Genomic DNA, 25,163 nt, shown 5'->3' with positions numbered 1-25,163 from the left:
ATTCTGTGCAGCCAAAACACCATACTGGCATTGTGTGGTGAAATAACAAATCTTTGCATATTTCACACACAGCATGGATCACCACGTTGCTTTCTCCTCAGATGAAATCTTGCATCATATTTAAACTTCCAGCTCATTAAATTACTCATTCACTGAGACAGATGCAAAGTTTTGTGACCGTGTCAACCTTTTAATCAGTACTGAATTCAACTTGCTGTTTAGGAAAAAATTCACATTTTATTTTATTCTCCCTTAACCAGTGGGATTGCGTCTGTGTCGTCTTCCAAGCAGGGTCACATCATTGAGAAACTATTTCATCTGCTCACTCAGTGTTTCCAGGATTTAACCGGCACTGACTTTTCTGGGCATCTCTTTCTTGCTCATTTAAAACTGGCTCTTGATTTCAGTGGAGTGGAGAAAAAACTGGAACACAAACAAATGATTTTTTGTGATTTTTTTTAAGTGCTTTTTCATTTTAAGTAAAAGGAAGGAAAATAATCACAACAGCATATCAAAAACACCGTTAAGACACTTTTATGAATGCATTAATTAAAAAGCCACATGACAACACCAAATTCACTTTCAAAAATTGGTCAAACACCATTTTTCTGGAATTCTTTGGGGTTCAGGTACAGCATCAGTTTCTTGACTAGCTGTGTTAGACTTCCTGGCTTTTTCCAAACTCCCATTTCAGGGGAATGTGGCAATGTTGTTCTGTACAAATGGCAGGGGACCTCTTAAAATAAACTGGGAAGTATGACACCAGCAGAGGAAGGCTGAGGTTCTTAAATCTCAAGCAGGTCAGGCGAAGTGAAGGAAAAGTTTCTAAACTCCTCCTGGTTGATGGAAGGAATCACAGAGTCATCAATGGGGGTGAGGATGGGATCTTCCTGAGTGAAATCTGGGTCAAAGTTATTTACATCTTCTGGTGTTTTCTGGAAAAGGACAATAAAGAAATCTTAATCAACCTGAAAGATTAAAAAGAAAAAAAACATTTATGCACATCTACGCTGTGTCTTTAATAAAATAATTTGTGTGACTTACAATCCTTGGTTTGAATGGTGGCTCTACTTCTCTACGGTTTAGCTTCTCCCAGTCGATACTGGCAAAGAAGATGTGGCTGGTCACAGCGTTCTCACCACCCTCTGATGCCACACAGCCAAGACGCCGCACTGGATTTTTGGTCAGGAGCTGTGAACACCGAAAATACAGATGAACTCACCCAAGAAAACAAATGAGAGTGTGAATGTAAAGCACAAAAAGAATATACTGGTTATAGTCAGCAGATTTCAACTCTGCATGCAGAAATGTGATGTAAGTATTCAACTAGATTGAACCAGAAATTTCTGGAGGAATGCCAAGCTGGAAAAAAACTGGGAATCCATCCAATCTCCACCTCCGACCTCTTACACACATTCACGAGATTGTGTCTGGCACCTCCCATGTTGCTTGAGTTGGCCAAAGTTCAGCTTGGTGCAGTGCAATATGACAGAGGTGTCTCAACTTCCCGGCTTTGTATACAATAAAACAATAGTGAATCACCAGTCGAACCCCACCTATTTTTCTACTTACAAAGACTGGTGGGGGGTAAAAGCATGAGGAAGTGTCTGAACCAAACCAAAAATTACAAGGTTTGTTTGGCCTTGCCTGTGAGAACCAAACAGGATAAAAACAGTGTGTTTTTAGGAAACTCTCTTGGCTGGAAAGTCACTGTGCACCTCAAGGCTCTCACTGACATTCACATAACGCCAAAACAAACTGAGGAGCTTATATGTCCACAGTTACAGTTAACTGAAAGACACTCACATCTGACTGTAAGAGCTTCAAACCGTGTTACTATATACTTGGGTGACTTAATCATGATGTGTGTGTTTGTCAGGGCTTTGGAGGAATATGAATGTTTTTATATACTTAATATCTGAGAGAAACTTTAGAGGAAACAGATTAATTTCCTCAAAATTGTATTGACTTTTCTTTAAATCAATTGATTACTTAAAATAATTCTTTACTTTTTGTTTTGTTGGTTAAGGACTGCTTGCAATATACGATGAAAGAGAGATAATTCATCTTTCAAGTATTGTTATAAATTTGGTTGTACAGAAATTGGATCTACAGGGCAATTTATTGATGGAAATCGTTGAGAACAAACGTGCATTCATAATTTCCATCTCTAGTTATCTGATTCTTAGAGAAGCACATCTGTTGCTCATGTCTGTCAGGAAAACTACTCAGAAAATTCCTCACTTAGTTTGTAATAAATCCAGTAAAAAAGAAAAAAAATCTCTGGGATTTGCTGAGAAGGTGTATGTAACAGAGTCCACATGATCAGAAAATCTTAAGCCAACTCTGGACAGCACTGATTGAATAACGGATAACTAATCCTCGAAACCACATCAGGCAGTACCGCCGCTCATCAAAGCGCATTATAGACCTTGTCGGCACCAGTGGTGGGCAAACTATTGACTGCAGAAGAAACATTGCAATGTACATTAAAAACACATTTAAATAGAAAAAAAGAGAAAACAAGGACAGAAAATGCTACAAACAGAATATGGCAGAATCCAAGAAACTAACTGTATGAAAATTATATTACAAGATGAAAAAGTCTGTGTTTCTGATAGTTTTTTATGAGCGATGGATCTGGTTCAAAAATGGTGTCTGATCCTTATGGATAAGCCACAGGATGACTTATTTGTAGTTCTGCAAAAATTTGAAACATCTTTTTGGATAGCAATCAGAAAACACTTTTTATTGCTAATGAAGAACAATGCAGGGAGTTGCAGATGTGAGCACAGTTCTTACTGTGCAAGTTGTAGTTTGTGGGAAAAAAAAAAGAAAAATAGAGAAAGACATGAAACAGAAGAGCAGACCATAAGGAATTAACTTCAAGACAGTCAGACTAGTAGGAGTTAATCGGCGCAAGCTACAACCACAAAATGCTTCACACTCCAGCTGATGCCATCTTTCCATGGCTACATGTAAGCTGTGGCTTGCTCAGAACTAGACCTGCCATGTCAGCATTACATGAAAAAGCGATCAGAAAAGATTTAAACCAGTGTGATTAGACAGTGCCAACACTTCAAACACAGATAAAACTCAGTTGGTTTCATCTTCTGAAACATGCTGATGTGCTGTTATGCATAATTATGAGCCAGGTTTTGGTAAAATTTGACCCAATAAATGACTCCCTTACAGTTTAGATTAAAAATGTTAAAATAACTATTTGTTTTCCTTCGTTTTAACAGTTTTAATTAATTGTCATTTCTAAACAACTGATCAAAAACCTATACCAAAACAATGAATGCATCCTATAGTTATGATTAATATAACCAATTTCTTTCTTTCTACAAACTCAGCATAGTTGATTTTGCTTAAGAAATCATTTCAATCTCTTAAACTACCTGACAACTGAGCTCCCTGAACTTGCATTCAAGAACAAGGAGAACCTATCAACGGATCAGCCTTCACTATAAATAGAGCCACTGCCTTCAAATCCATTCACACAAACACGTACAGTAGCGTGTGACACTGAGGATAAATTAGCATGGGAGACTGGTTTGGCGTTTTCTCGAGTATCCTGGAATAACAACAAGGAACTATGTGAACAGTGTGCAAGGACAGGAGGAATGGAGGGAGGAGCCCTCATATTTATAGCTCATGTGCTGTAGCTGGCAAGTGAACCATGCCTTAATATAGTTATGTAGCACACATGGGCCAAACAGCTGGCTGGCAGAGTTTTAGTCAGTCTGCAGACAGAATTTAAGTTAGTCTGAAGGACAACAAATAATCTCTGATCCGAGAAGTGCAGAGAAACTGCTATAAACTTTCATACTACAGACACTGTGCCACACCTCCAGATACATTACCCAGCAAAACAGTTAGCTAACCTTGTTATATTTTATCATTTCTAATCAGCATGGCAGGTCACAAGTCATCTGACAAATGGATTTCCTTTATTATTACCTCTGTTTCAGAAAAGAATCAGATCCATTTCCTGCAATTGTATGCCATGATAAAAGTCAGACAAAGCTGACTGGAGCGGTGTAAATGCTCCAGCCTTTATCCTGCTTCATTCATCACTAATTTTTCACTTTTTATGAACAACAAATTACATGGAAAACTAATGTTGGCAGACTTACAGCTTTGAGAATGTCGACAGCCTCTGTGCTGAGCCAAGATGCATAAACAATCTCTTCATTAAGGATTGATTCAAAGAGGTCATCTTCATTTTCTGCCTCAAAGGGGGCGTGTCCTGACAGCATCTCGTACAGAAGCACCCCGAGCGCCCACCAATCAACAGACGGGCCATACAGCATCTCCTGCAGGATCTGTGGAAAGAGTGTGTAAATGAAGTCACTGTATTTAAAGAGCATTAGAGAGTTTACCAAACTTAAATGTACTACATGAGATTTAGTCAGCAATGTGTTGGATTAGTGTAGTCAGCGAGGCTACACTGAGGAGTACCTGTTAAGGACAGGGAAGTAACCTTTCATAAATCTGGGCACTCTGGGAGATTTTTCTCCAAGCCTTGCAAACTTGAGGACACAGACCATCTTATTCCTTCATTATGAAAAGCAAGCAAGCCTGTGGATATGCATGTTCATGTTGTTCATTCATGTAAATGGCTAGATACACCAAGCTGAACTCACATGTGCTTATCCTTCCAGCTAGTCTGAATGGAATTTTAAATGCCAACAAGAAACAAAAACGTTTGTTTTTACTAAGGTGGTATGATGGAAAAAAATGATAACTGCATATATTTTAACACAGAAATCCTGGACAGCAAGCTATCTGAAGCTAAATCTAGCTGGTCTTTTCTATTGTATGTGTGCAAACTCTTCATACTTAAAACTGAATTACTAAAAATACAAGCAACACCACTTTCTTTTCTTTTAATTGTACAATCATATTACATATGTTTTTGCCATGTCCATATATAGCTCTCCTTGATGTGTTTTGGAGATTTATTAAAAGGAAATATTTCAGCCCTTAATGATGCTGGTCATCTTTGGAGCATCCCTCAATGAACAATGAACCTTGGGACAATGAACAAACTTGGGATTTTTCTAAAACTTGACCGGACTTCACCTGGTCTAACTAAAGTCACTGGGCAGAGCGTTAAAGCAAATACAACATCTACTGTCAGGTTAACATAAGAGCTGACAGGTAATGTTGTACAGTGATGCCATAACTGAGTAAAGAACGTGAGAGTATTGTCCAATGACCTGCTAAACAAGCCTATCCCAAAGCCAAAATTAAGAAGAGATTCAGGAGAAAGATCTGGAAATTTTAAAACGCCAAAATCATCCACTGTTTATTAGTGGAAGAAGTTTCGAATCACAGATTCTCCGATCTGCCCACTCAGCAATACTGAGTCACTGGGGACAGATGGAATCTATTAGAGACAACCAATAAGTCAATGGTTCCTAAGAAATTAGACCCAGAATTCACAGACATAGAGGAATCTTATAGCCAGGCAACTACTGGTGAAGCTTTTCACCAAGCAGCCTTTTATGGTTAATGCATTATCCATTGTAAATTGTTTGAAAGTTACCTAAATATCTCATAAATGACAGGAAGCAAAATTTCCTGGAAAGAACAAGGCACTGAGTATTACTTTATTATTATCACCCCAACAATCAAACATGGGGGGGGGGGGGGGGGGGGGGGTTTCCATTACTGGGACTAGGAGAGCAGTCAGGTCAGAGGGTATAATAGATGCTAAAAACTCAGACCAATCCCAGTTGAAAACATTTATTAAGAGTGCAAAATGTCAGGTTGGGACTAAAAGGCAACAATGAGAAGCAAAGCACCAAGAAAACACGAGTGGTTTCCGAGACTGAATTCTGTGGTCATTCTTCAGAGAGGCCTAATAATGGACGTGGCCTGATGCGATCCATTCAGTCTAGTGAGGCTTAAATGTTAACATGGCTCATTGCCAAATCTTTACTTGTTCCAATAATGGTTTACCCAGTTACAAGGTGAGGGATGTGACTACTTAAAACTACACAGCTTCACCATTGTGGACAACTGAGTGCACACTGATGAGGAAAATATGAAACCGAATCAGTTTTGTTATTTAGTATAAGGAGGTAAACTTACCTCAGGAGCAATGTAATCTGGTGTCCCACAGAAAGTCCCAGTCGCCACACCTTCAAATATGCCTTCTTTGCACATGCCAAAATCTGCCAGTTTACAGTGACCATCTTTGTCGAGGAGGACATTGTCCAGTTTTAGGTCTCTGAAAAGGAAAACAAAAGATGAAATACTAGATCTGACACATGTTTATTCAGCTGATACAAAGATATAAGGAAAATTAAGACCATAACATAACATAACTTAATCTGTGGACTGTGACACACTAACAGAGAAAGTTGCTGACGGTGTTCTCCATAGCTAATACAGAGACAGACAGACAATCTTTAACATTCATATAAACATTTTTCTTTTGTCAATATTCCAATTTAGAGTACATATTTGGGCTATAAAATTATAATGAACTGGCAGCAAACAATTTGTTTATGGACCTTTTGTCAAGTGAGCTGGAAATATTATTGAGCTATTTCAAGTACCGATAAGAACCTCAATCCAGTAGATGTAAATAAAATAAATAAACTGTCAGTTGTGTTTGTAAAACTAATAGTCATGGAAAAAATATTAGATCACCCTTGTTTACCTGAGTTTCATGTTCATTTTTTATGCCTTGTACAACAAAAGGTATATTTGTTTGGAAAAGAAAGGTGATCTATTATTTTTCACAACTGTATGATGGCAGAATTGCTTTTTCCTTTGTGACTTACTTTAGTCACACTGCTTTGTTACCATAGAAAGCAACAACAATAATACAGAATACTAGTATATCTCTTGTTTACTTTATTCAGTTCAGCTTTATTTGGATAGCACCACTTCACAACTATCAACTACTTCATCAACTACTTTACAGACACATCAGTTTGAGCCAATAAGTAGCCTTACTGGCTAGTCTGCATGGTGATGCCTCCTTAAACAAACACTGGAAAAACCTCCTACTCTATGTTTCTGTCAGCTAGTGCTTCTTCATCTGACAGAGAGATTAAACCTGCTGAGTGTGGGCTCCAGCATTAAACTGTAATCTGTGTTCAGGTGATCCAACTTCTTAGAAAGGTCATTATACAAAGAAGCCTCGTGGGAGACAGGAGACACATTCTGATGTCAAGTATCCCATACAAAGTTTAGGAAATGCATTACTGCATAATATTTTATATATATTTCATATATTTATATTTCATGCCTGTACCAGCAAAAAATGAATAAATAAAAACATTTATGGTGAGTCAATGTTATAAAACAGGATGACAGGAAAACAGAATACCTAGAGGTATTCTGTTTGATGAAGCACTCATTTTGTTGAACTAATCTAATTAGCTTTTCTTTATTTTAAGCTGATTGTGTAACACCGATGCAGACATGCATGGTGCGTGTTACTCTGTTTAATGAACTGGCCGAAAAAGAAAACGCTCCACTGGTGACGCATTATGCCCATCCAACCGGAGAGTACACAGAGTGGGATTTTAGAATAATTCTTAGTTAAACTGTAAGGAAAAACAAATCCAGAAAACTGCATGAAAAATTTAAAAAAAGGTTAAAGTTGTTAAGTTTTAGACTCAATAGAATATGATCTTTTGTTGGTGCATGACTTTCCACAACTCACCGTTTCTGTGGCAGTAACAAGCCAAATTGGAAACACACCCTAAATGCAGGTGTTATATTACCAAGCAGCACAGGAGCAGACGTTACTATGCAAAAGACTCACAGAACCAAACAAACCCGTAACCTTTCATCCTTCAACATACTGGAAAGAAAGGCTACACTTTGAACCTTTCATGCAAACTAGGTCAATTACACATTTTGGTATCCATAGTAAAAGCAAACAGATCACGCACAGACAGAAGAGCTCTGAACAGCTGAGTAATCAAGTTGTACTAATCAGAAAATTTCCAAAGAAATGAAGAGGAAGTTCTCATATATGTCATGATGCACAAAATTAATTGTTTGCTTTTTTTCTTATGTTCTTCACTGTGCATATATGGTACAAATAAATCTAAAAAACAATCACAGTTCACTAAATCTAAAAGCCTTAAGTTACATCACTAAGATAGCCATCAAAATTTACCCATTACATGTAATAACTTGACACTTGAGCTCAAATTGTAACATGATAGCATTTCACTGCTCAAAATGTGTTCATTCCTCCTTGCATGGCACCAGAAATTACACCATTTCCTAACATGTATCTGGGGGTGTTGCTGTGCATCTGCTGAACCCAATTATTTAGAACTTAATAGGCACTCCTTACTGAAATACCATACTTTGGTAACGCAGCACTTCAAACTGTTAAATAAAGTCTTCAAACATCATAAGCCAAAGGTAAAATCCACTTAATTTGCACACTTCTTTATAGGAACAGGAAATACAGACACGGTGAGGTTGGCAAAGTCAAAAGAACACATGCATGTGACTTGGTGACTTAGGGTTACAGCTTCAAAACAAAGCAGCAGGTTATTTGTTTGAACAGACTTGATGTTCAAGCAGCTATTTGGGATCTTTAAACTGCCATGGCTAAAGCCAACAAGGTTCAAGTGGCCTGTTAAGCTAAAAGTCATGCTATGTACTACAGGCAGACACATGACACATGGACAGCTATATATATCTCAGAATTTGCTGTTAGATCATATGATGCCCCCCTTTTCCTGTCATCAAGTGCTGGCAAGGAGCCCACTGCTCTGCCACCAAACTCCCTGAAAGCAATCACTACAAAAAAGGTCCTGAACTACAAACCGAGTTATCTGACACTGGGATAGGAGCAAAGTCATTAGAAGCAGACACATGGAAAACAATGTTATTGACACATCTATTATTAATGATAATTGTTTTGATTAACCAGTTGTTTTCAAATCAATAATTTAGCATGCAATGTCACAAACGTGTTGTTCTGTCTCAATAAAGTTGAAAAAAAAAGCAGTAGTTAGAGGACATTGAGATAACAAGAGCCTCTGGGTTGACTGCCAATACAATGGTGTCTATTATGCATCCAAGTCATAGTTATAGATAAAAATAAATCAGTTAACCTAAAAATCCACAGGAGTGGTGTTTTTAGAGTTACTACTCAACACATTCAATAATCTGAACAGTAACTCACTTAACTTTAGGCAAAAATCCCCTTCATTTGCAGTTTGGTACGACATTTATGCAATCCAGAAGAGGCATTTTGGAACTGTTGATAAATGTTTTTCTGAGATATCTTGATTAAACAAAGAAAATGTGCTTCACACAATGATGGTCCTTTTTGCATGTCTTGCTGCTTGAATGAGATATCAGTCATCCCATGCACATTTTTGCAAAGAAAAAAAAAAACTACCCTCTGTAAAAAAAAATTATCTGAAGCTGTTCAGGAATACTTCTCTGGCCTTTTCCAGCTTAATGCAACATTGTAATGCTCCTTGCACAATTGGATTAAAGTTGTTCTGAGTGTAGTTCAAATAGAGAAGTTGTCTGGATCAGACGAGATTCATGAGATATCAATGCAGAAATCCTGTTATTTTGCAAAAGGTTCACAAACTTTGTCTGTAAAGACGAGGCTGCTGTGACATCCTGACTTGTTATCCCTGGTATGACTCAGGCATCAATATTACCCAACCTGAATTTTCTAAAAAGCATTGAGACATACAATTTTTATATTTTATATTGAATGTCTCAAAGCTAATGCAAAGATGAACACTGGTGTTACTTTCAGTGCTAAACTTCTCTAATGTGTTTTTTCTTTAGAAAAAAAACTTAATTTGCTGTAAAGGTATCAGAATAAATATAAGGCCTGTCAATATAAGATTAAGATCTTTCAAAATACATAACCACACAAGCTAGGGTAGATATGACATTGCTAAATAAAATCTATATTATATGTTATTCCTGAAGGCCATGGGAGGTTTCTTGTGTATGGATTGTGTGTATTCTTTAACAAGCAACACTGGTGACACTATATTTGGTTCAAACCTGTAAATGATGCCTTTGTTGTGCAGGAACATGAGAGCAGAAGTGATCTCTGCTGTGTAGAAACGTGCCCTGGCTTCTTCAAACTTCCTGGACTTCTGAATGTGGAACATGAGATCACCTCCATTAACAAACTCCATCACGAAGAAGAGACGATCCTGCCATACAAATTAGAAGGTGACATTTACACAGGTGCACACAGACCACAGCAGCCTTGCCAGGGCTCCCACGTTATTAAAGAAGCAGTGACCATGGACAATGCGAGATTGCTTCAGGGATGATACATAGCTGCTTCTCATAAATTTCACATGTCTATTTAATGGATTTCCATGCAACCCACCACAGTTTGAAATAAGGAGGAAAAAAATAGTGACCAAACCCATTAATCTTTCTCATATCAATGCAGGCTTCGACCAATAGCGATCTACAAAATGGGAAGCTTAAGGAAAGAAAGAAAAAAAAAAAAAAAACACTGCAAGAAGACAATTTCATGACTGAGCGATCTGCTTGCCGAAGTGATCAGAATATTCAGATACAGCTGCCAATCTATTTTACACCCAGCATTTACACATGTACGAGGATCCTTTACAAGGAATCTTTCTGTATCTCTATAGACTACACAATATAAAGGGTGTCTTGGTGGGCCTTTGTAGGCAAAGCAAGGCAGGTTTATTTGTATAGTACATTTTAGGTACAAGAAAACAAAAAGTTCTTTACATAAAGCATTTAAAGTATTACAAGAAGGTGCATAAGAAATGTTAAAAGGAGAATGAAGTCAAACTAAAAAGAATAGAAGATATTAAAAAGAAACACAAGAAACTGTGATAGAAAGAAACAAACAACAGTATAAATACTGTAAGGTATTTATGATATGTACAGATGTCAATGGGAAATGCATCATGACTCAGTCTCAAAGCGAGACTAGGGTGGATTGACTTAAGTGTCAATAGAATTCGGTATTGCTAATCGTTGACCTATGAGACCAAAGGATCAAGCCCAAACTTTTTAAAAATTGTTTTACCTAGAAAAAATATAACTGAGAATTCTTGGTACAAGTTTCTTTCCACAAGAGGAAATCTGTATTATTTTTTCATGTTTAGTTACCTGAATGTGTTTTACAACTTCCCCAAAAGCTCCAGAAGTTCAAAGAACCATCAATAGTTCATGCAAGAAAACATCCAATTTCCTGGTGACAAACTGCTGCGCTGGCAATAATCCTTCTGAAGCATGACTTGGTCAAAGAAAGTACTGCCCACTCACCCACTACAAATGCAGTTACATCCTACTATTTTCTTTTAGTTCTCTTTTTGAACCACTAAACTTCCATTTATATGACTGAAAATATTGGTGTCAGGTCTGAGTGACCATGCAGGGTATTTTTTAAATATCTTGTCGGGCCTGCGATGGACTGACAGCATGTCGTGGGTGTACTCTGCCTCTCGTTTATGGTTGCTGGGTTAGGCTCCAGCTTCCCCGCGACCCCCAACTGGACTAAGCGGTATAGAAAATGAATGAATGAATGAATCTTGTAGACCTAGTAACCTGTAACATGACAAGTCTGAATTTCTGCAGTCCCATTAATAGACAATCACATGCAGCAGCAGTGGGTTCCTTTGGCTTAAGACCAGCGGTTTAAAGGCAAATGACAAATTCGTAATTTCATAATAATAACGCTCTCTAAACTTTGCTACCCCACGGCGTTACCAACAATAACCAGCTGTTGCAACAAGTCATGAGAAGAGGCATTGCTTACAAGTGTTTGAGCTGCTTCTTCGGTCATAAATAACCAGTACATACTGACTTGGTCCTTCTTAGGATGATATTTGAGAAAGGTACATAGCAACCCCTTAAACAGTTGAATTTACTCTTTTCTTGTGGCCTGTTATATCCTTTCAAAGGTAAATTTCATGAGGTGATTTGTAGCGATTTGCTAAGTAAACAGGTGATGAGAGTAAAACACTAAAAACAAAGTGTGGTGCAAGCACATTTCAGTGGCTGCATGCTGGCTTGAATCAATATGATGAGCTATACCACTGACTCAATCCATTATTTAAAGTAGGTCAGGAACGATCCAAACAACTATAGCAGATTAAGAGTTTCTAGTGTGGACTACAGGAAGAGCTCTTCCTGTCTGGTGAGTATGCTCAGATTAAAAATTGGGGATCTGCTGCCACCTGCTGTCAAGTATGGAAGTGCAACATGATAGAGAGACTAAACTGATATGCAGATGAATTTTTTTTTTTTTTTTAGGGGGAGTGGAGCTCCGAGACAGTTTATATAAACAGAAGTGCAATAAAATACAAAGATTGCTCCACGCACACACTGGGAACTAAACCAAACATGAAAGCCAATGCTCCACCTACCGGTGTTTGGAAGCAGCAATAAAGCTGCGTGAGATACGGATGACAGCGAGCCAGCGACAGTACCCGCTTTTCTGTCATGGTACACTCGACATCATCATCTTGCAAAATTATGTCCTTCTTCAACACTTTGACGGCAAAAACATGATCTTTGCCATTTAGTCTTGCCAACATCACCTGCAGACATGACAATGACAGTTTCTTTAGTTTTGAGCATTATCTGGTAAAGTGGGATTTTCTTCAGCTTTTAACACACACATTGTTTTTTTTTTGTTTTTTTTTAACTTAACACACTTTATGAAAAAGGTCAGTTAAACATCCTGCTGCATCATTTAACATGCACCAACTGTCAGCTTAAGTCACTCTTAAACATCTTAATAACACATGGAAATTTATTTTCTTGATGATTACAAATGTTAAGAAAGTCCCCACAGGAAGCCATGGATCACAATGCTTCTTAAATTAGGCTTCAACTTTGAGATTATGGTTTTATATTCCTAGTTTCATCAGTCCAGGAAAAAAATGTCAGATGTATTATGGACTTTTGAGGCTCTATAATACTTTTTAGAAAGGGCTGGCCTGAAAGGACCTAATCACTAAAAACATGGATGACACTGCTGGTGCCGGAAGCATTCTAATTTCTTGATTAATAGATTAATTTTTGGGAAATAACCATCTCCAAACCAATAACCGAAATATGACTGATTAAAAATTAAACAGAGAGATAGTTGTTCATCTGTTAAATTTTCTAGTCAAAATCTGTTTTAGTGAGAAATGCATTCACACTATTTTTGTCATCCTGTTGCAAACCTTCGGCACTTAATAACTTCTTAACTGTTTGTGCTGCTGCAACCCTTCAGGTATCAAAATGCTCAACTTACTCTAGAGACGTGTGTTAGATCCTATGGTATTTTTAACTTTTATACTTTTTGAGTTATTCAGCATTTCATAACAAGATATTTTCTTGGACATCTTGTGGCCTTCTTCATGGGAAATGGAGACATTGCATTACCCACCTCTACCCACGTGCTTGTTGTATGCCCCAATGGTCTGCTGAGTGAGTAGGAGGACCCCTAAGGGCATTGTGCCATGCTTCCTCTTAAAACCTTTGTACTTTACGACTGCACATATCCCCTCAAGTGTCTGCATTTCACGTATTTGCCATCAGAGGACGGCTCATTCAATCAAAATATTGCATTACAAAACGCTAAATATCTCAACAGGTCAAAAAATAAAATAAAATGAGTGAATTTCTTTTTGCCTTTTATTATAATTTAACTATGAAAACACATTTGCACACAAACTTGAGCTTTAAATACTTCTACTCTTGTCTTCAGCTTAATAATTGGTGCTGAAAACTATTTGTGTACAATTTCTCCACTTGCACCATTGCAGAATTAATAGAACGCATCACCTACTCAGTGGTAGTATTTTCTGTGCTTCTGCCCATGAATTGGTATCAACTTGGATAGCCTAGTGGTTAAATAAGATCAAATGCCCAAACCCAGCAGGTTCATCTTCCAAAATTATACCTATAAAGTGAAGCTCTCATTACAATAAATCTACTGAAGTCCATTTACACTTGCTATTATGTAATAAAAGTTGTTTTTTTGTTTTTTTTGTTTTTTTTTTACTGCAGTGTGTATTTTGCATTATGCTCAGCCAAAAAGTTGACATCCTGTTTCCAGTACACATGTTGCAACACATGAATACAGTTCATATGGACAACAACATCATCACTACTTGTTACTGGATAACTGGAAAGGCTTGCTTTTTGCATGTGTCTTTTTTTTAGATTCAGGTAAATGTTATATTACTTATTTTTACAACAGTCTTGTTTCCCAAAACACCATTTCAGCATGACAATCAAATCTTTTCAAAGTACCGGTAAGGTTGTGCTGCCCAGGAACTTCTGCATTCTTTCTACACACATTTCCTTTATTCCTTCCTTCTCATGCTCACCTTGCCAAAGCTGCCTTTACCAAGTACTTGAAGGAATGTGAAGTCAGAAATTCCCAGCTGAGGAGCCTCTTGGTGAACGTCAGTGCTTACACTCTCCCTTCTCTCAGAGGAAGCCCTGCTCTGTTCTGAACCTTTCACCTAAAAGCACCAAAATATTAACTTAAAAGTTGACATTTATGCTAAAAATATCGCAACACATTCAGAAAATGCTAAACTTTGGTACCATCGTGTTACGTTTGGAGAGTCCTCCAGCCTGCAGACCCATCTCTGCCAGCTTATTGGCCAGTTCCACATTGTTGACCCCACAGTTGGGAGCAACATTGCCTTTGCAGCGGATGTGAACATTCATTTTGCACACTGAAAAAACAAACCAAAAAAAAACCACAGCAAAACATTTCAATAAAAGAGCAATCGGATTACTATCTGACAACACAAACACAAATTTTGATGCAGCCCTTACTTTTACAGTGCAGCCCCTGCCTCACAATTCCCCACAGCAGAGAGCCACAGTGGTCACAGAAGGTGGGTGACTTGTAGTTATGAATGTTAAACTTATGAGGGACATTGATGCTAAAGCCTTGGTTTGTAGGCTGCAGACAGACAACGCAGAAAACAGATACCATTAATAAACCAGTGGTTGTTTTAACTTGTGTTTGATGGCATATGGCATCATTTTGACTCAGTAAACTACCACAATGAGTGCACTCAGTAACTTCTGTTCCTATTTGTAATCACAGTCACATTTTTGTTAACATAGTACATTTGCTATTTTTTTTCCTTAGGGAAGAGAAACTTGCGCTATTCTGCAAAATACAGTAAAAAAAAAGAAAAAAAAAAAGAGCCAAATGATCATGTTCTTCTGTCATAAAAGAAAAAGAAATAAAGAAAAAACTGCATAAGAAGGACATGTGGAAAAGTACACTAGTACAGTGTTCCAGATCAGTGCTCAACAGACAGAAACAGGAAGCTGCAAAGCCTGCTGATGGCTGCAGGTGTTAATCAGACGTAGATAAGTTTACATGTAGGAGGGGACAGTAATCTTTACATATGCTGAAATTCTGCAAAGGCTGCTGGAAAATGTGATCAAATAACTGTGATAACAAAGGTGTCCGAAATAAAAACAAATATTATTTTGTTACTGATCTGATGGTCTTTACAGGAAATGAACCCCTGCTTTAGCTGTAAATACCTGCTCTTTTGCTGACTTCTTCATGCGAGGACACACAGTAACAACAAGCTGGTGGCATCGTTTATGAACTACACAAGTGCACACTGGAGGTGAAAAAAAGAAGTCAGAAACTGAAACCATGTGTAGTTGATAGACAGCGACAAACAGGAAAAAGTCTGCTGACCTTGACACTGGTAACCCTGCTTTCCAAAAACACCCCTACAACAGAGACAGAAATGGTTAGATCTGTTAGATCTACTCCACATGGATAAATGTAGGCAGTAGCGGTTTCTTTTTGTGCAGCTTTCTCACCAGATGAACTCCTTGCAGTGAAAACAGAATGTGGGCTGACGGAGGAAGGTTGACATGAACTTATGTCCATTGACCTGGTGGATCCTCCGTCTTAAAGCCCCCTGCCGCGTCCTTGTAAACTGCTTGTAGGTCTTCTCTTTGACTACTGCATCATCTGGCAATAAAATGAAAGTTTAAAAAAAATGGATCAGACAACACAGAAGAATCGCTGCTGTTATTTAATTTCAGCTGAACACATTTATTTCCAGCTAGGGCTTGTAAATACAGTAAAACTATTGTTTTCAATCCTTTATTGTTTTGATAAGCTAACAGACATGTAGCAACCTGGATTATAGAGTCAACACAGAAGTACTAAATATTGCGGTTTGTTGAAAAGCCAGTTGAGGCAACCTCCAAGAGCAAACCAGTCCCCAATCTGTCTGTTCTTTCATCCACCAATTAATAGTTAGGACATCAGAAAACTAAAGATAACGTCTCTAAACCTCTTGTTCTGTTGAACCAAAAAAGTAAAGACATTTAGTTTGAAAAGATATGAAACACTGATATGAAACAAAGTGCAACATTATCAAATAGTAAATCTTTGGCATTTTTACTTATTGAATGAATAAATACAACTTTATAATGAAACTGCCATATTTCAAATAATAGACCATTTGGCATAGACCAAATAACCCTTTTATTACTAATCCAAAATACATAAGAAATGTTTGTATTTTTTTCAATATGATGGCCCAAAAATTCCTGTTTGTCTTGGCAACCGATCCCAGCTACACAGGTTCCTTTGAAAAGGAATTCTCACATCTAAAAACTTGGATCTTATGACTTCACATTTGTTGATTTATATGTAATCCAATTATTTTTCCATATCAGTTTAACACGAGAGATCCCAGAGACAGTAGGGTCTTTTCATATGCTGCAGTCTTTTCTTCCTTTAAAATAGGCTAATTATTTTTCCACTGCTTGTCATACAAAATTAACAACTGCCAGAGGAAACCATGTGAAATAAAATACATCTGTTTAAAAAAAACAAAACAAGTTTAAAGATTTAAGGATATATCTGATATCGTTTCAGATAGTATTTGTTTAACCCTTATGCATATATGCAAAGTGCAGTTGTGTCAGGTTTTAACAGTGTAAGTATAGCAAAAATACTTGTGAAATGAAAACCACACATGTGTTACGGAAATCTCTGTGCTGAGCCCACACATCGCCCCTGCAGACGACACATATCTGTGGTGGTGGTATGAAAGGGGGTGTTGAATTCAGGCTACACAGTGAGACCTCTTCTATATTCAAAACTCTTTTCCCACCTACAGAAGCAAAATGTGTTGCAAGACCAATAAAGTTTTTGATCAGTTATACTTTTGCGGGAGAGTATTGTTTAAGGTGAACAGTCATAAAAGGAAGCTGATATAATTTACATCCTCATCATTTACATCCAGTTAACTTCCATTTCAACATTAAAAGTATCCAACAGTTGCATATTTCTTATTTGCCTTCTTGTGGTCCACGTGAAGTCAGTTTATTACCTCCACCGGAAGGATGTCAAGTATTTAGCGGTGTTGGTTGGTCTGTCTGTACATCTCTTAGTAGCATAACTTAAAAGGTTATGGACAGATTTTGATTACATTTTCAGGAAATCTTAGATATGAAATAAGAAACAAGTGATTAATTGGGAAACAGATCATCACATGGATGAAGGATTTCTTTGAAAAAAACAAAACAGTTTTACTCTGGAGAAATAGGGAAACTTTTGTCATTAGAACTCTAAACTAAAATGTAATAGCCACATACACTGACAAAAAATAAGATTTTTATTTTTTTATTTTTTTTTTTTTAACAGTGGCCTGGTGAGGTCTCTGCTGGTGGAGGTGAGGGCTTCCAGTTTATCTATTTTTATATTTATTGACAATCACTGGACATTTTTTCCACACATGGATCTTTACCATTATTATTTAGGTATTATATACCGTAAAACAAACACACACACATATTGTATGTATGTATGTATGTATGTATGTATATGTGTATATATACACACACACATATATGTATGTATGTATGTATATGTGTATATATACACACACATATATGTATGTATGTATGTATATGTGTATATATACACACACACATATATGTATGTATGTATGTATATGTGTATATATACACACACACATATATATATATATATATATATATATATATATACACACATATACATGCACACACACACACAAGAGGAGGTGGTATACTTCGTATCTATAATGTGCACTGTACATCATAATTGATGTCATTATCTGTCTAGCTAAAAATAAAAACCTGTCAATGTCGCAAGCACTACGATTCTGCAGTGTTGAACTTGACTCCTCACTCCGTAAAGGTAGTTGCAGAGGTTATGCCCTGTGTTACATGGAAAGTCACACCTATTTCACTCCTTACTTCTCCTCACATTAAAGTTTCTTTTATAGAAAGTAAAGATTCACCTGTCACTCACTGCTTTAATCAAAAACTTTTCACAGAAATTAGAATTTAACAGATAAATATGAATACTGTCAAATCCAACATTTACACTAAGAACAAAGAAGCAACTTCTTGGTTCAGTATTACGTTTGGACATAGAGTCTTCTTTTGCTACAGACTTATGAATAACAACAATAAGGTACAATAAGGGGAGCCAGGACAACGGGCCAGGGGGGGTTGGATCGTCATTCTTATCGTCTGAAAATGGCTACCAAGCCCTGTTAGAAAGCCTCAATTCAAAGGCAAAAGACAATGAGGCCTTCTGCTCAGGCTAAAAGACAGGAATCTTCTAAAGATCTGCAAGATGTCAATCCAGCACTACACACAATCCTTACTGTGACCATCACAGAGACCTATCACACTGTGGTTGAATTGTCCTATACAAAATTTGTCTTGCCAATAAGCCAATGTACACTACAACAACAGGTGCTTATCAATATGATTAACAATACAAGGAGAAAGTAATAAGGGGTGCACCTCAAGCAGAAGAAAGTTAGAGGATAAAAGAAACACGGAGAAAAGAAAGATCCACTGACAAGACCTCTCTAGAAAACACATAATACAGTAGTTACAGAAGGCTGGTCTGAAAGACAGCCAAGAGGCACTGAACATGGATGCACAAGACAACAAGAGTAATAGAGGCTGGTGTCTAGCACACCCTTTAGGACCCGAGGTGCAGGCTTTTCAGACATTGCAAAAATGCTTCTGAGATAACAGGCAGGCACACAGAGCGACAGGAACATCCAGAAGAAGAAACACAAGAAGCCAGAAAAAGGTTGAAGGCAAGACACTGAAAAGATGTGGAGGGTGAAGGAAAAAGGTGGTGCCAGTGGCTGTCAGACCACTCAGGGCCATAATACTGCTCAGATCCCTCATGACCACCACACCCATGAAGTGAAAACATTTTCTTCTCCCTTTACGATCGCCTACAACAGTCTGAGTAGTTTTGTGACACTGCAGCATTTGGTTTGAAAACAAATACCCCAGAAAATTCTTGTTTTTAATTGGAAAGAAAATAAAACCTCATACAAAAAAGTAAAGTAAACACCTGTGTCTAGGAAGTGTGGTCTGAAATAACAAAAGAAAAGGTGTACGGATCAGAACAAAAAGCTTATATCTTAAACTAACAAACTCAGTTCTGTTTAGCATCTTTAAATAGCTTTGTCGTGTTAATTTGATTATCATATGCATTTGGTTGAGATCTTCAGAGCTGTCATCGGAAGACGGTTAACAGTGACCTCATAATGACATATTTGCTAAATGGAGTCCAACCAATAAACAGTCACATATAAGCAGCTATTTTAATATAAGCGTGCATATAAAGCTTTGAAATATGCTGCTCTAACAAGACATAGCTATTCGGAATGGCAGGTGTGTTTTCTACATAACAATACAGGAGACAGGACTGGCAGAGACTCACTGGAATGTCAGGAAAACAAGTGCAATATTGATGTCTGGGTGGAAGGAGGAAGGCAGGGGTGAATAGCAATGGAGTGTAGAGGCCATACCATCAATGAAGGATCCAGTGAGTGTAATATGGACAAAGACCTTGCCCTCTGGCTCCAAGTCCATCTGCAGACATATAAACACAGCACACAATAATGTCTTAATACTTAAACAGGAGGAGAAAATGCATACTAGTAAAAAAAAACAAAAAAACACAGTAATGCATGTGAAATATTATGTTTTTTGTTCCAGGGTTTCAGTCTCAGTTTCTTTAAGATGCAGCTGATTCACTGTATGTTTTCCATTCCGCTGTGTGTATACAATGTTAAAGGAATCTGTGTTCACTGTGAAACAGCAGAGCAGGTCTGGCTGGTTGGGCAGGTGGCAATGATCTCATACGTAGACGTGACTGCCATTTAGAAGAACAAAAAGAAAGAAAGAAATATATATACACATACACACTGAAGAAGGTCTCTGGAGGTGGTCAGAGACAGTCAGGGAAGATAGTTCCTGCTGCAACCACTGAATGGAAACTTAAGTCACTATATGCTCAAACCAAGATCTATTTATGCTACACACACCCTTCCTGGAAAAAACTGATGCAGCAAAAGAATGAGTTATGGGGAGGAGTATAAAAGCATCAAAACAAGATGAAACCAAGTGTGCCCAGTTGAAGCTAAATTTGAAACAGTTTGAAGAAGGTGACCTTTTCACTTCATTTTAATCATCTTTGCTTTTGTTTTCAGTTACCTGCTCATTTTCTGCATCTCGGTCTGCAGCGTAGACAGTTGGCTGTAAGACTCTGTGTTATCTTTGATTGTTTCTGTCTCACACCATCCTGTAAAAGCTAAGTTAAAAGTCTGAATTCAAACATCTGAAATTTCTCAGAGGGAGTCAGATTAACCATTTCATGCATGAATTAATTAAAAAACAATGCTATATATATATATATATATTTTTTTTTTTTTTTTTTTTTTTAAATACAGTATTTTACCTCTACTGACATATGCAACTATACTTTTTTGTTAATTAGTGATATTTAATATTTATCATGGTTTATGATTTATTTTAATGTATTCTATAGAATATTTATAAAATAATATATAATCCTAATTATATCATGTAAATCTTCTATTAAATATAGTATAATTTTCTTTTCCTATACATCACAAACGCAAACTTGCGTTATTACATAATGTTTAATTATATTATATATTTATTTATTCTCCAGTGTGTGGAAACGTATTGGAAAACTCACTAACATCCACTGAAGTGGTTTATTAATAAAAAATACCCTCCTCATTCATGAATATGCAAGAAAAAAGTAAGTGTCCACTACAGGGCCACCATGCATGAAAGGGTTAATTGGCAGTTTTTTATTTTTTATAAATCTTCCCCGTTCTGAGGGATTGGTTGCCCTCGGATTAGTTCTTGTAATGAGGGCTGTTAATCACTTGTATATGTCGCTTTTATTTCTAATTGCTTTAGGCAGGGAACTAAAGCATTACAGTGACCAACCACTTTAATTTGCATGTAAGCACTTCTAAGACAGATGAAGCAAAGCTGAACTAAAGTAGATGTATGCCCCATCTGGCACTTCACTCTATATTTAAAAAGCAGAACATTTAATGCTGTATGACAGAGGAGGAAGTAGTTATTTACTCATTTTTACTGAACATGGCTTGTTGGTTTGGTCAGTTACGTAGAAGCACATCGTTCAATAGATGTAGAAAATGTATTCAAGCAACTTTAAGTTTCTTGTCTAAAAAAGTCTTCAAACAATCGAACAAATAAATAAAAACTTCACTGCATCAATGCATAACACAGGTACTTCAAAGCTGAGAAAAGTCTTCACACTAAAAAGCTGCTAATAAATGTTTAGCAAGATCACACACAGAGGAGAGGTGTAGTCAACAGCAAGCAATAGGCAAAGGTCGGCCTCTTGTGTCTAAATGTCATGTGCTAAATGCTTTAGGTTGCAGTAACACTTCTGTAATAATTCTGCAAAACATGACTTTACAGCCCTAAAAACAGCAGTGAAGACATCCAGCAGTGAATTGGTCCTGAACTGTGCACACAGAAAGAGTTGAATGAAGTGGATGAAAGTTAAGACAGAAAGCTGGGGGAGAAACAACAGAAAGAGTCTGTGAGCAGAGACCATTAGAGCACCAATCAGCTGGTGGGAAAAAATGTGATAAACAGCAGTGTGGGCGTGTGGAGGCTTGCTCCTCATGTATAAAAGGAATCAGCCCTGAACTTCTTTTGCACACACAAAGTCTTTCAGAACTCAGATCGAGCAGATAACAACTTTGAGTCTATCTTGAAGTGAGAGAGTCAACACTGGCCTGACTTCCACTTTTACACCACTTCCCCACAACCCTTGGTGAAAATGTCTGCAAAGTAATCATAAGTGTCATGATGAGAGATACTGCTCTGGGGATCAGTTGTCACCAAGACAATGTCTTTCTAATTTCTGGATAAAGGAGATGTAGTTATTTTTCCATTTTTAAAATGCAGTTCACGATAATCTATGAAGTGCACTGGTTCAAGGTGTACGCTTTGTGGTAAAATTAAATTATAAAAGCTGGGTTTTTTTTTTTCTGAAAATGACAATTCAATATCACTCATTTAATTTGTTTCAGAAGCATAATGCTGGTCAAGCTTAATTAGTTTTACGCCCCAGTTCCTGCAAAATCCTCCTTGTACACTGAAGAGTACCCAACGAGGGCCTTTTTCCAATCAGATGTGCTTTACAGACATAAGGAGATTATCAGTTGGAGGACAGCGTGTCTTTAAACGTGAAACAACCCTGCATGTGATGAGACTGTGGTGGTACATTGAGAAAAAACCTGTTCCAGCACCAGGCCCAGACAGGTTTACATTACATTAAACAACCCCTGCTGTGGCGTGAAGTCCTGGAGGGACGAAAGTAAGTCAGAAGAGGGGAACTCCAGTTTGAAGGTGAAGTTTTCATGTATGTCTAGAGTAGAGTGGAAATAACAGCACTATTTTAAGTTTTAATAAGGTCCGTTTTCCTTTACTTTAACATGTGCTTCAAGGCACTAATAATAAAATCTTTTCAACCTCAGACAAGAAAATATGGTTAAATTTAACACTCTGAGGAACTTCTGCAAGAAACTTGAAATTTATCTAAATAAAACTAACCAATGAGAAAGCTCAGACTGTCTGTGTGTTTAACGCACTTTCCCGTCCTTAAGTAGAATTAACTTGTCACAGCAGTGACACGTGTGGTTTCACACCATATTGTCTCCTGATTGCAGTCAAAGACCTCTAAGCCAATAAGTAAAAGACATGAAGCGTTCCTGGTCAGTGTGGCAACATCAGACACAGAGATGCTGTTAAGATCTTTTCTCCTTTCTCAGAGAGCTCGGCTCAGTGCAGAAAAGATGGCTGAATATTTCAGGATAAAAAACAGACATGGTTACTCAGTCAAATGCAATAATTACCTTATTTTCTGCTGTATTTGATTTTTTTAACTGTATTATTCAAAAGATAGATAGTTTTACTTTCTGTATCTTATAGTATGCTTCCTATAGTATGCTTGGAAATTATATAAGTATTTGACTACTACTTGAAGTTTCTAAAATTAATTTCAGTTTTTTTATTTTTTATTTTTAGGATGATACTAAAATTTCCTGCACTTTCAAATGAATACATATTTGAATGGTCTCAATGATATGATCTGTTTGTTTTACATTACTAAAGGAGTTGCCATTCATCTGGACAAAGACAGTTGCATGAAAGTACTCGTTTATCTGGAGAAGCTTTATGTATAATATTCAACCAACAGTGTCGATACAGATCTGCTGAAGCTTATTGGTCTGTTGAACACTTTTCAATTAAACTTTTTTCAACTTGACCAAAAAAAAAAAAAAAAAAATTAAACTAAGGTTTTTCTACTTTGTAAAAACTGAAATTTATGGATTTTAATCTATTTTTAATTCATGTATTAGCTTTTTTGTTTGGCTTATTTTTTTTAAACAGTAGCCAATTGAAAAACTTTATGAGTAATGTGTCACTAAAATGACAAACCTCTTATAACTCAAATATGGGTGGCTACCTGAGACTGCTAGTTTTCCTGTCATTTCAGTGAGCTCAAGCAAGATATAGTGCAATATAATAAGTGATATCACAATAGTTGTGAACGATTTGAGTCGAGAAACATTTTTGAGTCTCGGCTCAAATTTTATTAATATATCTTTTCTTTTTTCTTCTATCTAAAATATATCTTGTTTGTATTCATTTTGCAAGATCTTATTATTTGCTATTTGTTGCAAAATATAACTGGAAATTGGACAAAACATTACTCAATCGCTGTGGTTTAGGTCAAATGGAAAAGTGAAGCTCAATGACCAGCGAGACCACATGTTGGATATGCAATCAAAGACATTACAGTCATGGCTCTAAAAATCTAAAATTAATGATGGTACTAAGTTAAAAGAAGTTATTAATCAAATTTAACTGAAAAACTAGGGGAAGGATTACTGTAATTTGCTAAATCATCCATGAATCTATCAGTGATTACTTTCCAGACTGGATTACCATTACAGTAAAGCATCAGCCAAACACAAGACCCTCGTTTCCCTCCTTGTAGGTCCCACCTGAAGCTGTAAATTCTGCTTACACAGAGTAAAACATTGAAAAAGTTTCTAAATTAATCATAAAGCCTCAGTGTGTTAGTATTGTCATGTAGTTGCAGAGGGTGGGCGCTAGAAGAGCTGAGACCCATATTCATATGCGTGCCCCCTGCACACCCTAAAATAATAAAACGGCCTTGTATGGCACACAAAACTTCCAACATTCAACACCAGTTTTCACTTTTATACTCACCCATCCCTCAAAGGTCTCCCCTGTGTTGGATGTTTTGATGAGGTCATCGAACAGGATGGTGCAGTTGGCCACAAAGTCATCATATCCGATTGGAGTATCGTGGAAAACTGCCAGTTCTATCTGTTTTCCTTCGTTCACGTTGAGGCAAAACTCCTCGTTGTAAGTGGGCATGTTGGTTTTCTGTTTGGTGTGAGTCTGTCCAATTTTGTAGTCGTCCACCTTTACCACAATGTAGGGGTCCAGGGCTGGGGGAGCCTTGTTGAAGATCACAGAGTGGCGCGTAGAGAAGGTTGTTGGTTTCAGGTCCAGCGCCTCGCCGATGCGAAGCTTTAGATAGCCGTTAAACTTCATTTTCACAGCTTACTTAGAAATAAAAGAAAGAAAGAAAGAAAGAAATAAAAAATATAAACATGGAGTGGAAAAGACGAAAAAGCAAGGTACAAAAATCACGCCCACTTCATAATAACACCAAACAACACAGTTATACAAATATATTAAACCTATAGATATTTTTTTTT

The 25,163-nt window shown here is 37.1% G+C and overlaps 1 protein-coding gene across 1 annotated transcript; it reads right to left on the bottom strand.

The window, feature by feature from the left end:
- Positions 1-785: 785 nt before the first annotated feature.
- On the bottom strand, positions 786-24,996 carry prkcha (protein kinase C, eta, a; the record flags this gene model as incomplete). The annotated part of the gene is made up of 14 exons (XM_079262351.1): positions 786-935; positions 1,045-1,191; positions 4,140-4,328; positions 6,103-6,241; positions 10,030-10,184; positions 12,390-12,563; positions 14,349-14,486; positions 14,572-14,705; positions 14,809-14,938; positions 15,538-15,620; positions 15,701-15,735; positions 15,829-15,982; positions 19,857-19,920; positions 24,646-24,996. The coding sequence occupies 14 exons, from the start codon at positions 24,994-24,996 to the stop codon at positions 786-788; spliced, it is 2,043 nt and encodes a 680-aa protein (XP_079118477.1).
- Between the last annotated feature and the right edge of the window lie 167 nt (positions 24,997-25,163).

This window comes from Telmatherina bonti (assembly GCF_933228915.1).
Source record: "Telmatherina bonti genome assembly, chromosome: 22".
In the NCBI taxonomy this organism is placed as follows: Eukaryota; Metazoa; Chordata; class Actinopteri; order Atheriniformes; family Telmatherinidae; genus Telmatherina; species Telmatherina bonti.
This window is presented reverse-complemented; position numbering and strand designations above follow the sequence as displayed.